Genomic DNA, 14833 nt, shown 5'->3' on the forward strand with positions numbered 1-14833 from the left:
ATGTCCCAACCCTTTCTATGCATGCTTGCACACTTTCAAGAACCCTAGGCTATGCAAGGCCAGTTCCTGTGACTGCGGAGAGTAAGAAGCTGCACCTGACACCAACCCAGCTTTCAGGGAACTTCCAATGGAGTCCTGAGGAGGAAACTCCCACCGTGAAATGGTAGCTCCTTCAGGTAGCAAGTGTTCAGAGTTAAGGAAACAGCCCTGATGTTCAAAAAATAAAAGGAATGCTGCCCTTTCCTGAGACACAGGAGTCCCCTAAGAAAGTGCTATGACGTTGACTCAGCAAGCCAGAAAGGGAGCAGAGACTACGTGTAGAGGCCATGGTGGCAGCCGTCTCCAGTAAGAGCAAGAATGGAGAATCCAATTTCAGAAACTCAGGGACAACACCAGATCTCCCTGCTTTGGCTCCAGTAGGCATTTCCAAGGCCTTGGAAAGCACAAGAAGTTAGGCGGCAGATGACACTCTGGGACTCACTTTCCGGGAGGTGGTAATGAAGCTTTGGGATGGTTTGGGCTGTGAAGCAAGTGAACAAAGCAGGAGAAAAGCAGAGGCCCAAAAGGCATCATGGTAAGTCACCTAAGACAGCAGGGAGAGGAAGAAAAGACTGCAAAGGATAAGGCTGGGAAGCAGAAAGGCAAGGCAGGAATCCCAGGAGAGGGAGCCTCCGGAAGAGAAGGGTGGTGAGCGGCACACGACGACCACGGAGAGCAGATGTCACCATGTGCAGCACTGATCTGGTGCCAGGAGCTGCTTCTCTTATGTCCATCTAGTATTTAATTCTCATAGCCTAACCAACAAGACAGGTGGTTTTACAGTGTTTTTCTTTTTTTTTAAATTTCTAATGAGACTGTCTCTTTCACTTAGAAATTATTTAAGATGTGTTCTTTAATTTCCAAGTGTTTGGAGATTTTCCTGTTATCTCTTGTTATGTCTACCTTGGTGACCATTCCATGTCTTGAAAAGAATGTGTATTCTACTGTTGTTATGTAGAATGTTCTATCAATTTCAATTAGAACCTTTTGGTTGATGGTGTTAAGTTCTTGTACGTCCTTCCTGATTTTCTATCTAATCGTTCTATCAATTGTTGAGAGAGGGATGTTGAAGTCTGAAACTATGATAGTGGATTTGTCTGTTCTTTCAGTTCTATCACTTGTTTTACACATTTTGAAACTCTGCTGTTTGCTATATACATATTTAGGATTGCTGTGTTTTCTTGACAGATCAACCTTTTCATTATTATGTAATATTCCTCTTTGTCCCTAGTGATTTTCTTTGCTGTGAAATCTACTTTATCTGATACTAATATAATTATTCCGGCTTTCTTCTGGTTAATGTTTGCATGGTATATCTATTTATATCCTTTTACTTTCAACCTATCTATATCATTATATTTGAGTTTCTTGTAGATAGCATACAGTTGGGTCATTTAAAAATATCTATTTTACCAGTCTCTGTCATTTAATTGGTATATTTAGACCATCTATATTTACAGTTATTATTCATATATGAGAGCTTAAGTATACCATTTTACTGTTATTCCGTTTTTTTGTTCCTGTTTTCCTTCCTGTTTCCTGCTTTCCTATGGGTAATGTGAACAGTTTTTGAACTCCATTTTGCTTTAGAGAGCTTGTGAACACATCTCTTTGTACTGATTATTTTAGTGGTTGCTCTAGATAGTATATAGGTAACTTGTCACAGCCTACTAGTGTCAACCTTTTAGTAGTTCGAGTAAAATGTAGAAGTTTTACTTTCATTTAGGTCTCTTCACTCTCCCCCTTTTAGAGTAAAATTGTCTTCAATATTTCCTCTACATACACTGAGAACCACATAGACAATGTAATAATTTTGTTTCAACCATCTAACAATTTAGAAAACTCAAGAGGAAGATAGGCTTTTATGTCTCCCTTTCTGTTTGCTTTTTCTGTTTTTCTTTCTTCACTTTTAATGTTCCAAACTTCCTTCTTTTATCATTTCCTCTCTGTATTTCCTTCTGCATCATTTCCTTTAGCCATTCTTTTAAGGTTGGCCTGCTGGTAACAGTCTCTTGGTTTCCTTTTATCTGAGAATATCTTTATTTCTGAATGATATTCTCACTAGGTATAGAATTTTGAGTTGACAGTTCTTCTCTTTTAGCACTTAAAAAAATGCTGTGCCACTTCCTTCTGGTCTCCATGGATAGGAAATCCGGTGTCAAACTGTTGTTCCCCTATAGGTAATGAATTGTTTCTCTCTAGCTGCTTTCAATTTTTTTTCTGTCTTTAGTTTTTTGAAGTTTGATTATGATGTGTCTTGGCGTAGATTTCTTTGGGTTTATACACTTCGTAGCTCACTCAGCTTCTTGAATCTGTAGATTAGCTTTCACCAAATTTGGGAAGTTTTCAGCTATTATTTCTTTGAATAATTTTTTAGCTCTATACTCTTTCTCCTTCCATTCTGGGACTCTGATGATACAAATACTGTATCTTTTGGAATATCCCGCAGGCTCCGTTCACTTCATTTCAGTCTATTTTCTTTCCGTTGTTCAGATCGGGTAATTTCTATTGTTCTATGTTCAAGTTCACCAATTTTTCCTCTCTCATATTCATTCGACTAATTGAGCCCATCCAGTGAGTCCAGCTTCCTGCTAGCCCCAGTGACACTATGTGAAGATATAAGGTTTGTGCAAAGTAATTGCGGTTTTTACAATTATTTTTAACCTTTTAAACCACAATTACTTTTGCACCAACCTAACAGAAGCAGTTTTACTTTGGTATTTAGCTGGAGTAGGGTGGTATTATCAAAAAAAATTTTTCTGTTCTGCTAGGCTGCCCTTTTCCTAGACCTTTGGGTAAAGGGCGCAGAGTTTTCCTGGGGTTGTTTTTGTATGTACCTGTTGCTGGATATGGCTTGTAGGCCTTTCCAGCAACCCACCTGAGATATATGGGAAGCAATAAGAAAACCCAGGGAACTCATTTTTATATCCTTCCTTAAATCCCAAGACCCTAGTCAGTTTGCCTTCTCCTTTCCATCTTTTAGTATCTGCCTATGTTTGTTAGTTGCATGATACGTAGAGTTTTTTAGTTTTAAGAGGGAAGACTAGTGAGGAATGTGGTTGTTCCATCTTGGCTTAGACCAGTAGTTGGCATCAATGCCTTTTAAAACTAAGTTTATTTTCCCCCATTATTTACTGATCTGCCCTTGAGTTTTTCCAATCACTGAGTCTCCAAAGTATGTGCTGTATTCGTAAGCCATTGTATCACTCATCTCTCAGGAGCATTCCTGATTCTTCTTAAATCACAGTAAAGTGCTCTATTATGTCTTTAAAATGGGACTTCATTCGAGGAAATATGTTGATAATTCTATGGTATACATTTAATTCTGCTTGTAAGGTAAACAGAAACATATTACCATAGATGTCAACATTTTGAAAGTGAAATTTGGAATTTGTACAAGAGGAAGATTATTTAGTTTAAGAAGGAAGAGAGATATATTTTGAAGGCGTGATGCTAAAGAAAGCAAGGTTGGATCATGTATAATAAAGGATATAATAAAGGATAATATCTTAGGCATAGCACAGTTGTGCTATGCCTAAGATATTCTAGGAAAGTTCTCTTTCCCAGAATATGGCCACCAGCCTTTCTAATCATCTAAATCTATTGGATTTGGCATGGACCAATATACAAGTGGATTGCTGAACATAGAGAAAAGTTAGTCCTGGTACAGCTAGAGATGGAAAACACTGTTTGCAGAACTTTCAATGACACTTATTTTTCTAGGCTGTCTCTTATATAAAGAGTTATCCTCTCCCCCGCCACTTGTCTCATAAAAACAAACAGAAAAATGTATTAAGAGCTGACAAGACTGCATGGTCATAAGACCCAGTTTTTTCCCTATAATTTGGAGTAAATGGTTTATTGACAAATCAGTTTAGAGAAATGGAAAAACACATTGGTACATGACCTTCCACAATGTCTTTCAGATAACTGGCTATAAAATATAGTGTTAATAAACATCCCAAGGATAGAGACCCAGAAGTAAGGGGAATGAACTCTGTGCCATGCAAGGGGAACCATTTCTCTACTCACCAGTCCCCAAAGGGAGCCTTCTGAAGTGGCGACAATGGTAGCAGCTCTCGGAGTGTTGTACATCAGAGCTAGTTCTCCAAAACTGCCACGGTTGTCATACTGACCAACAGAGCGGGTTTGATTATCTTTTGTTACTAAAATATCATAAGTTCCCCTGCAAGTATAACAACAAACAATTTTATTACTTCTAATAATAAATTTAAGAACTGGCAGGCAGTACATGAATAGAAGGTACATATGGTGTAAAACATTGTTACAGGGGATTCCCAACAGATTTTTGCATTTTGACTGTATTCTGAGACCTTGCTAAACTCAAATATTAATTCTAGTAGCTCTTTTGTAGCACTCTTGGGATTTTGTAGAGGGTCATATCATCTACAAAGACAGTTTTACTTCTTCCTTTCCAGTCTATATACTCTTCTTCCCTCCCGCCTTTTCTTTTCCTTCATTTTCTTTGCCTTATTGCATTGGCTACGACTACATAAAATATTGAATAGAATCTTAAGGGGAAAACATTTAGTCTTTTACCATTAAGTATGATGTTAGCTGTAGGTTTTTTATAAATGCCTTTAATCAGGTTGGAGAAAAGTTCCCTCTGTTCCTAGGTTGTGGAGAGTTTTCAATCAAGAAAAGGTGCTGAATTTTGTCAAATGCTTTTCTGCAGGTATCGAAATGATTGTATGGGTTTTCTTTTGTAGTCTGTTGAAAACTAGGATGTAGAACTGATTAAAATAAAGCCACCAAAAATACAAAATTTCTATCTGTTGATTAATAATGATTGCTAAAAAATATTCACAACTGACAACTATTTGGAGAAACAGGCACTCGCAGTACACCACTGAGGCAAACGTAAGTGTTTCCAAGTTTCTGCAAGATAATTAACAATATATAGAAATTCCTTAAAGAGACCCTTTTACACAGCAATTCCTTTTCTAGTAGGCATTCTAAAGTAGATAATCAATCAAAGATACTGAAAAAGACTTAACTGCAGGGATGCTCACCAGGAAATATTTATAACAGCAAAAATTATAATTTAATCTGCTAACAATAGGGGATAGGTCAAATATATGTCTATATTCACATTATGCAGTCAATATAAACGATAGAATAATACTGCATCCCACGGCAAACCACTTAAAAAAAGAGATTTTAAATATCAGGCCACACAACAATGAATGACCCAACATAAAAAGTATATATATGTAAATGCAATAAAGATTTGACTCCATTTTTGATGTTTGATGGCAATCACTTTCAAACCCTACCATTCCAATCCTCCTTCCTCTTCTGTCTCACATAGGGAGAAACTGATAAGAAAGCCTCAGTGCTCCCTCCTTTGTCGCCAGTGGGAAATTCAAACATCGTAAGTACCAGCCCATACACGAGAGGACCCTCAACCCAGCCCCACCTTCTAATCATCATGAAATTCCAAGCCAGGCACCCCTCCTTGCTGTCTCAAGCCAGTTGTGGACCTCTCAGGAGCCTACTTTGCTCTTTCTAAAAAGCCTCATTACCTGAGTAAGAAACCTTTTCATTCACTCTTAGTGTTTGTACGGCATCATCAGTCTCAGCATCTGAACCCAACGTGGGGTAATGAATTTTACCACAACCGTAAAAAATAGAAAAAAAATGCAAGGATACATTCTGGTAATGAAATTATGGCCAAATTACTTTCTTTCCTGTTTTTATTGTTTTTATTTTCTAAATTTCCTCTAAAGAGCCTCCACCTGTCTGATAAAATCACTAAGCATCATATGTCACACATGAAGCAGAGAATAAAACCAGTCACTCAAGTATCAGTTATGTAGCACCAAGTCTGCTCCTAAGGGAGCTCACCACTCAATAGGGAAACTGACCTGTACTAGACCTGGTGGACAAGGCAAAAGTAATGAGACCATGAATGGGAAACAGAATTCAGAGTAAATTCACTTACGTGTTGTTAGTTTCTCCTCCAGGAGACACTAGCTACTTAATTTTGGGAATGACACAAACCCGTTCAGACAGCCACACAGCAGTCCTTCCTAACCTCTCCTACTCAGGTTCTCTTCCAAATAACGGGACATATTTTTATCACTGTTGTTACTACATTATGTAATAATTATCTATTTAAGGGTCTGTCTCTCCAACAAGATAGTTTTTCGAGGTCAGGAATTGTATCTTTTTACTTGAATGATAGTCTTCCCAATTGTTAATAATCCCTTTCATGGCATAACAAAAGATAACCCCTCTCATTTACACATATATCAAATCATTCTCTTTGTGGACAGGCATTTCAACTTTTAAGCTATGGGTGCAGGTGGGTGCCTATTTCCCAGACTACAGGTGGCTATTGGGATTCCTGAATTGGTAGGGGAACTCACCGCAGAGCAAGGGAGAAAGGTCGCAGCTAGAGGTGGTAATATAACGTAAAAAATTATTCTGTGACTACTTATAGGATTCTATGTAGGAAGCATGAGCATAACAAATAAAACAGTCTTTAAAAAGGTATTATTTGTATTATCTTTACTCTTTAAATAAAACATTTCTTCTAATTATAATACTGTCACACATACCAAGGAGAACGTTTTCCGTTCAAGAATCTGAATGAGCAAAGGCTTGACAAGAAAGGGGACCGACTGAATCTAGCATAGCTACTGGATGGAGATGAAAAGAACCTCAAAAATCAGGGAGACAACTGATTCAGGGAGACAATTGAATAAGTCTGTAGAGTAGATGATAGTACTGTATAAATGTTAATTTCTGATTTTTATAATTGTTCTGTACTTATGTCAAAGAATGTTCTATTTTAGGAAATATACACTGAAATATTCAGAGATAAAAGGGCCTTATACCTGTAACTTATTTACTCTCAAACAATTACTAAATAAACATGACAAAACATTAACCTGGGGAACCTAGGTTTATGAGATTTTTTTGTACTATTTGTATAACATTTCTATAACTCTGAAATTACTTCAAAAGAAAAAACTGAAAATGGAAGTTACTGGGTGCGGCAACACCTTATTGATCTTAAACTCTGGTGAGTGTGTTTCTTTCAGGACTGAGAAGGAGGTCATAAGGAGCCCCCCAGATGATACTAACAGTTCAAGAAGTTAGGACACACTAAGGCGAGCAGGTCAAACCCACATATTTCGTGGTCCCCAACATAGCTTATATGTGGAACAGAGCCAGAAGGGGCCAGGGGCACAGAGATTGAGGCAAGTTACTCGTGTGTAAAATCAGGCTGGGACTGAAAGATCTGAAGGATAATATAGCGTCACAGCTATTCTTCAGGAAATCAACCCAACTGAATACTGGCAAATTAACATGTTTACAAAGCACACCTTGCACATCTCATCTAATTGTAAAGGAGACTTTCTGCTGTAAACAGTGGCAACCCATGTCTGGGCTGTAAGGAGGACTCAGGACAGCAGTGGACAGAGAGAGGCAAGTTTTGGGAAGCTCGTCCACTTGGCTATGGCTAAGTCCTCCTGGGCTACACAAAGGACAAGGGTAAAGCGCTTGTCCTGAATCATGAATCTCACTAAGCGTAGCTGCACAATTGCAAAGCTCCAACTCCTACCGTTCTATAACATAAAAGTTGTCTCCGTCATCTCCTTGGTCAATAACATGCTCATCAACTTTGACTGTCCTTTCAAACATGGCATCGAGGACTTGAGAAAGCTGTTCCTGCAGGGTACACACAAGGAGAAAAGATGGAATTTACATTTGCTGGGGGAAAAAACGACTATGCTTGCCTCACTTTGTGACCACATAGTGCAAGTTCCCAAATCCGACTGTTCCCCATATTAAAGCAGTAACCTAAAGCCTGTCTGAAACAAATGCTTTCCTGTGACCATTCAGCTTTGTACCTCCATGTACAGGGCATAGTTGCCAAGTTTTTTGAGGCAGTATTGCTTTGAAAAAACGTTCCATATTTTACAAAAACATTCTTATTTTTCTAAGCAAAAACAGGTATCTAAATCATGGGGCCCATTCTGCCAGCCATACGCACATGACTGTCACCGGCCCTGATGTCACCGTGTCATGTGATGGTGCCAACTTCCTACCGGTGTTACTCTTACCAGGATCCTCAGATCTAGGGGCTGGGGTGGCTTCAGAGGTAATCTTTCAGAGCAGGACAACTGCTCTGACTAGCCAAGCACATCACTTCACCTCTCTGAGCCCACTGTTTTCCTATGTAAAAAAGGGTTTAATACATGTTTCTCGTTCATCAATTTTTATGACTACAGGAGAGAAATCTAAGGAAAGCAGTTATTACACAACAAGTACTCAATAAGTAAGATTTATTATCCGACAGCTAACACTGCTTCAATCATTTATATACAACACATACAATTACTTACCAATATTACCAGCCATAACCAGAAGGTAACAGTGCCAATAAGTATAATAAAAACAAAACAGTGCCATTAAATTCGAACAAAACAATGGTCTCAGTCCGGGGCCAGGGTGCCTCTGTGCAGCAGGGCGATCAGCAACTATTAGGCGCACTAAAGAATATCAGCTTCAACTGATATTGAAGAAAAAGACTTTCTCTTTGGAGGAATGTGGACTGAAGACCTGGTGAGGAAAGAATCTGATTGCTCACAATTCTGTGTAATTTAGTGTTCTTCCAGTGTGGCCGTGCTATCTAAAATAATTATCAACCAACGCACCTCTTTAGTTCCACAGTTCCATGTGTGTTGAATACTGCACAAGCTGACAAATACTAAAAAGGAAGGCTTGCTACTCATGTGCCACCCACATTCATGTAAAATGTGAGCTCAGTGCTGCCAGAAATCTCATGTTTAAATATAGTCACGTGCTGCATAACGACATTTCGGTCAACGACGGACCGCATATACCACTGTGGTCCCATGATTATAATGGAGCTGAAAAATCCCTGTTGCCTAGTGAGGTTGTAGTGATTTAACAATGTAATGCAACACATCACTCACCTGCTTGTGGTGATGCTGGTGGAAACAAATCAACTGCACTGCCAGCTGTATAGCACAGACAATTATGTGCAATACACAATATTTGATAATAAACGACCATGTTACTGGTTTATGTATTTACTATTATATACTACACTTTTTATCATTACAGTGTACTCTTTCTACTTATAAAAAAAGTTTGTTGTAACACAGTATGCCATATTATGTCGGCAGCGGCTTATGTATCTCATGTTTACTGTGTCTCGTAACTGCACCATTTTCTCTTGTGCTTGATTTTATCTCGTTTAGATATGAGTATTTTTAGATAGCAAATACCACTGTGTTACAATTGCCTCCAATATTCAGTACAGTAACATGCCGTACAGGTTTGTAGCCTAGAAGCAATAGGCTATATACACCATATACCCAGGTGTAGTAGGCTACACCCTTTAGGTTTGTGTAAGCGCGCTACAATGTTCGAACAATGATGAAATCGCCTAACAATTCACTTCCCAGAACGAATGTATCCCCGTCGTTAAGTGACGCATGGCTGTATTGGTAACAAATTCAAATGTTCACATACAATACAGACCAAACACACACACCTATACCTGGCTGTATCTGGCCTGTGGGCTGTCTGTTGGCAGCCCCTTGCTCTGAGGAATTCTTCTTCTGGCCTGGACTCTAAAAATATTAGTGTCATGAGATACAGAACAAAGTGCTGGGGGAGCATTCTAGGCTAGAGGGGACTAAAATGACACCATGACAACCAAAAACAACATGTGATTCAGGATTGAAAAATAAAACAAAAAAGCTATAGAGAACTTTACTGGGAAAATCTGAATATGGACTATAAGTTAGGTAATATTATTACACCAATGTTAAATTTCTTGGGTTTAATAATAGCATCGTGTCAATGTAAGAAAATATCCACGTTCTTGGAAAATACATCTTAAGGAATTTAGTGGCTAAGAGTCATGACGTCTTAAACATATTTATAAATAGCTCAGAACAAAAGAAAAAAGCTGTTCATATGTACTTATAGTACGTACACACGAGTAAATATGGCAAAATGTTAACAACTGGTCAGTCTACGTAAAGGGTATATGAGTGTTCATGGTCCTATTTTTTCGTAAATTTGAAAATCTAAAAACAAACTTGAGGAATAAATTTTTAAAAACTGAAACAAATATACTCAGCAGAATGACTAAAATTTAAAAAGACAGACAACATCAAATGTTGGTAAGGACATGGAGCAGCTGGGAATCTCGTGTATCATTGCAAGGAATGCAAACTGGTACAACCACTTTGAAAAAGACCTGGCAGATTTTTATAAAACCAAACATATAACCTACCCTATGACTCAGCAATTTTGCCCTCAGGTATTTTACTGAAGAGAAATGGGGGGGAAAAGGTTCACAAAAAGATTTGTAGAAAATGTCCATAGCATTATTCATAAGAGCTAAAATTGAGAAACAGACCAAGTCTCCATCAACAGAAAAACAGATAAGCAAATTGGTATTTTTATATAATAGAATACTACTCAGAAATTAAAAGGAATGAATTAATATTACCAATAATAAGATATGCTGACATCATGGATCCCATGATATGATGCTCTGAAAAGGACACAAAATAATTTCGGTGGTAGTCTGGCCAAAAATGTATAACCATATTCCAATCATGAGGAAACATCAGACAAATTCAAATTGAGGTATGTTTTATAAGATAACTAATCAGTATTTTTCAAAGTGTCAATAACATGAAAGACTAGAAAGAACTGAAAACTCACAGATTGGAGGAGACTAAGGAGAAATAATAACTAAACACAATGTGGGCTTCCTGGACAGGGAAAAAAAAAAAAAAACATTAGTGAGAAAAGTGGTGAAATTTGCATTAGGTTTGTAATTTAATAGTTTTTTTTTTTTTAAAGATTCTTTTATTGGGGAAGGGGAACAGGACTTTATTTGGGAACAGTACATACTTCCAGGACTTTTTTCAAGTTAAGTTGTTCTTTCAGTCTTAGTTGTGGAGGGCGCAGCTCAGCTCCAGGTCCCAGTTGCTGTTGTTAGTTGCAGGGGGTGCAGCCCACCATCCCTTGCAGAAGTTGAACTGGCAACCTTATGGTTGAGAGCCCACTGGACCATGTGGGAATCGAACCGGCAGCCTTCGGCATTAGGAGTACGAAGCTCCAACCCCCTGAGCCACCAGGCTGGCCCTTAATAGTATTATAACAACATTAACTTCCTGGTTTTCATAACTATACTAAGGTTATGTAAGATGTAATATTGGAGGAAGCTGGTTGAGGAGTATATGGGATCTCTATTGTTTTTCCAACTTTTTTTGTGAGTTTAAAATTAATTCAAAATAAAAAGTGAAAAAAGAAAAAGGAACAAATTACTAATATAAGCAACAACAGGGATAAACCTCAAAAACATTGTGCTGAGTGAAAGAAGTCTCACACAAAAGATTACTGTATGATTCCACTTATATGAAGTTGTGGAAAAGGCAAAGTAACTTATAAATTACTTTGTAAATTATGAATTATAAATTTAGTAAATTATAAATTTAGATAAATCAAAATAGTAGTTGCTCTTAGGGGGAGGGAGGCAAGAGCTGATCATGAAGGAGCTTGAGGGCACTTTCTGGAGTGGTGGCAATGTTCTGTATCTTGATAGGAGTTTGGATTACCTAAGTGCATGCATTTGTCAAACCTCAGAAAGTGCACACTTAAAATATGTGCATTTCATTGCATTTAAACTTTACATAACAAAATTATAAACAAATATTGAACTCTAGTTCATGACATGCATGCCAAAATATTTAAGGGAAAATATACTGGTATCTGCGATTTACTCTAAAATGCACACCCCAAAATAAGATGGGTTAATGTAGGAGGAGCCAGCAAACAGCTGCCTGTTTCTATAAATAATGATTTACTGGAACACAACCACAACCTTTCATTTACGTATTGCCTATGGCTACTTTCCTGCTGCAATAAAAGAGTTGAGTAGTTGTGACAGAAATACTTACTATCTGGTTCTTTAAGAAAAAGTTTGCCAACCCCTTTGCGAGGGATGGATAGATGGTATATAACACAGTAAGCATGATAAAAGGTTAATCAAGGCAGTGAATAAATTAGGGGCCCATTAAATTCTTTCAACTTCGTTGTATTTGAATATTTTCACGATAAAATGTTAGAAAAATATAATTAAATCTGAAAATTCAGTTATAATTTTTCAACACTCAAATGGTAAAATGGCAATCTCCAACACTGAGAAAACTCTGAATATTAAATTGACATAGCAACTTCCCTTAGACCATCTGACTGGTATTAAATTTACAAGGGGTTTTATTCACAGTAGATAAAGAAGCAAATCCCCTTTGCATTGATACAGATGGGTCTTCCAGAGAAAACATCTGATGCAAACCAGTATTTCTCACAACCAGCCTTTTCTCAAGCGCATGGTCCTCGTTTTATTTATTCAGCCCGAGACTAATAAAACTCTGATTAAAGTTCTGGGCATTCCTGTAGCCACACAGCTACCAAACAAACTAGTTTATGGACACCAGGGACAGTTGCTTCCCTTGACCAGCCGGATTCCCAGGAAGGGCTGGGGGTGTCTTCAGAAGACTTATGTGCAGGAGCTGGGTCGCAGGAGAACTGGAACGCATTCTTTCTTTCCCTGCACGTTCAGGGACTCCCTGAATGTAGGCCCAGCACCTCAGCCATTCATGTGGCTTCAGCATGAGTCCCCCAAAGTAGAGAAGAAACAGGAAATTTGAAGAGTCTCTGCCTTCAGGAGGAAGCCCCTGCTTTCTATCTGCACCAAGGAGGGCAGACAAGCCCATGCAAAGATCAGACACACAGTACTCTGTGTGTACCCCAGGCCTGAGGTCTTGCTGAGAAGTAATCACGAGAGCTGCGCCACACCTGAGGTCTCAGACGCAGTCATGCACTTCCAGTGGGTTAACTGATACCGATAAAGAGAGCTTCACACTGGAATCTTTGGAGAAGTTATTCTGCAGCATGAATTTAAACTCTTCGAATTAAGCCAGAGTCACGCAAACCTGAGCATTTCCTTTTTACGTGGCTAAACGGCAAGGTCCTCGAATGGTACTGTCGGGGAGGAAGTGCCAAAGCAGTTCTGAGAAATGCTAAAGTCATCTGAAAAGCTCATTATGGGTTATGGTGGTCAACACAATGCAAACATTTGTAAGATGAATCTAAAGTTTTATGCCTCATATGGCTGTGGCTAAGACACTAAAAACTAAGTGACAAACAGGAAAAAAGCTAAAAGACAAAAATATTTTAAAAATCAATGTTACCTTATGACACCACGGATGGACCTAGAGGGTATTATGCTAAGTGAAATAAGTCAGAGAAAGACAAATATATAATTTCACTTATTTGTGGAATCTAAAAATCAAAATAAATGAACAAAACAGAAACAGCCTCACAGATACAGAGACCAAACTGATAGTTGCCAGATGGGAGGGGGATTGGGAATGGGTGAAAAGGGTGAAGGGATTAGGAAGTACAAATTGGCAATTACAAAACAGTCACAGGGATGTACAGTACAGGGGATATAGTCAATAATATTGTAACAACTGTAAGGTGCCAGGTGGGTGACTTATCGAGGGGATCACTTCATCAGTTACATAAATGTCTAACAACTATGTGGTACACCTGAAACTAATATAATATTAAATGTCAAATGTAATTGAAAAAATTTTTTTTAAAAAAATCAATGTTACCTGATCAAGATTTTTGAAAAGGAGAATATCTTTGCAAGCTTCCTGAAGTCTGCATCTTTGTTGATCAGTTTTAGGATGAATCACCTGCCAATCCAAGTAAAACCAAGACAATTTTAAATTCCATTTAAAAATCTTACTTTGCTTACAAATTACTATATTTCTTTCTCCTAAAAAGTGAGGAAAATTGGGCCGGCCCGGTGGCTCAGGCGGTTAGAGCTCCGTGCTCCTAACTCCGAAGGCTGCCGGTTCGATTCCCACATGGGCCAGTGGGCTCTCAACCACAAGGTTGTCAGTTCAACTCCTGCAAGGGATGGTGGGCTGTGCCCCCTGCAACTAGCAACGGGACCTGGAGCTGAGCTGCGCCCTCCACAACTAAGACTGAAAGGACAACAACTTGACTTGGGAAAAAGGCCTGGAAGTACACACTGTTCCCCAATAAAGTCCTGTTCTCCTTCCCCAACAAAATCTTAAAAAAAAAACAACACAAAACAAACCAAAAAAACCTACTCTCACCAAATTAAGACAATGAGAATTAAAAAAAAAAAAAAAGTGGGAAAAATTAAGAGCATATTTGCTTTAATTTTAATTCCACACAAATACCAAGCAGTGCCCTGGTCGTGGAAGGCAACACAATAGAGGGTGAAGAGCACCCGCCCTTGAGCCACACACCGGCTGTGTGGCTGCCAGCAAGTCAGCCACCCCTTGGGAGCGCCCGAGTCCTCATCCGTAAAGCAGAGGGTTATAGATTTGCTCATTTAACAAATATTAGACACCAGGCACTGTCCCACCTCTGGGGACACAGCAGTGAACACACAAAAATATCTGCTCTCACATTCAATAAATACATAAAATATGTGAAGCGTGATAAAGCTCTTAAAGAGAAAAATAAGGTAGGGAAGGGTGATAAAATGTGTTCATGTGTGTGTCAGATGCAGCCTGAGAAGATGACGTCTGTGTAAAGAGCTCAAGGAAGTGAGGACAACTTGAGGCAGTGAGTCATGAGGACCATCCTTATGGGAAGAGCACCTCAAGGAGCGGAATCATCCAGTAGAAACAAGGCGTATGGCAGGGGAATAGCATGTTTG

At 38.6% G+C, this 14833-nt stretch overlaps 1 protein-coding gene across 2 annotated transcripts in view; it reads right to left on the minus strand.

Annotated features, from left to right (window-relative positions):
* Positions 1-14833, minus strand: part of PRKAR2A (protein kinase cAMP-dependent type II regulatory subunit alpha) — a 73054-nt gene that overhangs the window by 15928 nt on the left and 42293 nt on the right. For both annotated transcript variants that reach the window (XM_081073317.1, XM_081073318.1), the window contains exons 4-6: positions 13749-13832; positions 7634-7740; positions 4072-4225 (exon numbers count right to left, since the gene is read on the minus strand). In XM_081073317.1, the coding sequence (XP_080929443.1) occupies positions 4072-4225; positions 7634-7740; positions 13749-13832 (345 nt within the window). The remainder of the gene's footprint in view (positions 1-4071; positions 4226-7633; positions 7741-13748; positions 13833-14833) is intronic.

This window comes from Rhinolophus hipposideros, assembly GCF_964194185.1.
Source record: "Rhinolophus hipposideros genome assembly, chromosome: 14".
Lineage (NCBI taxonomy): Eukaryota > Metazoa > Chordata > Mammalia > Chiroptera > Rhinolophidae > Rhinolophus > Rhinolophus hipposideros.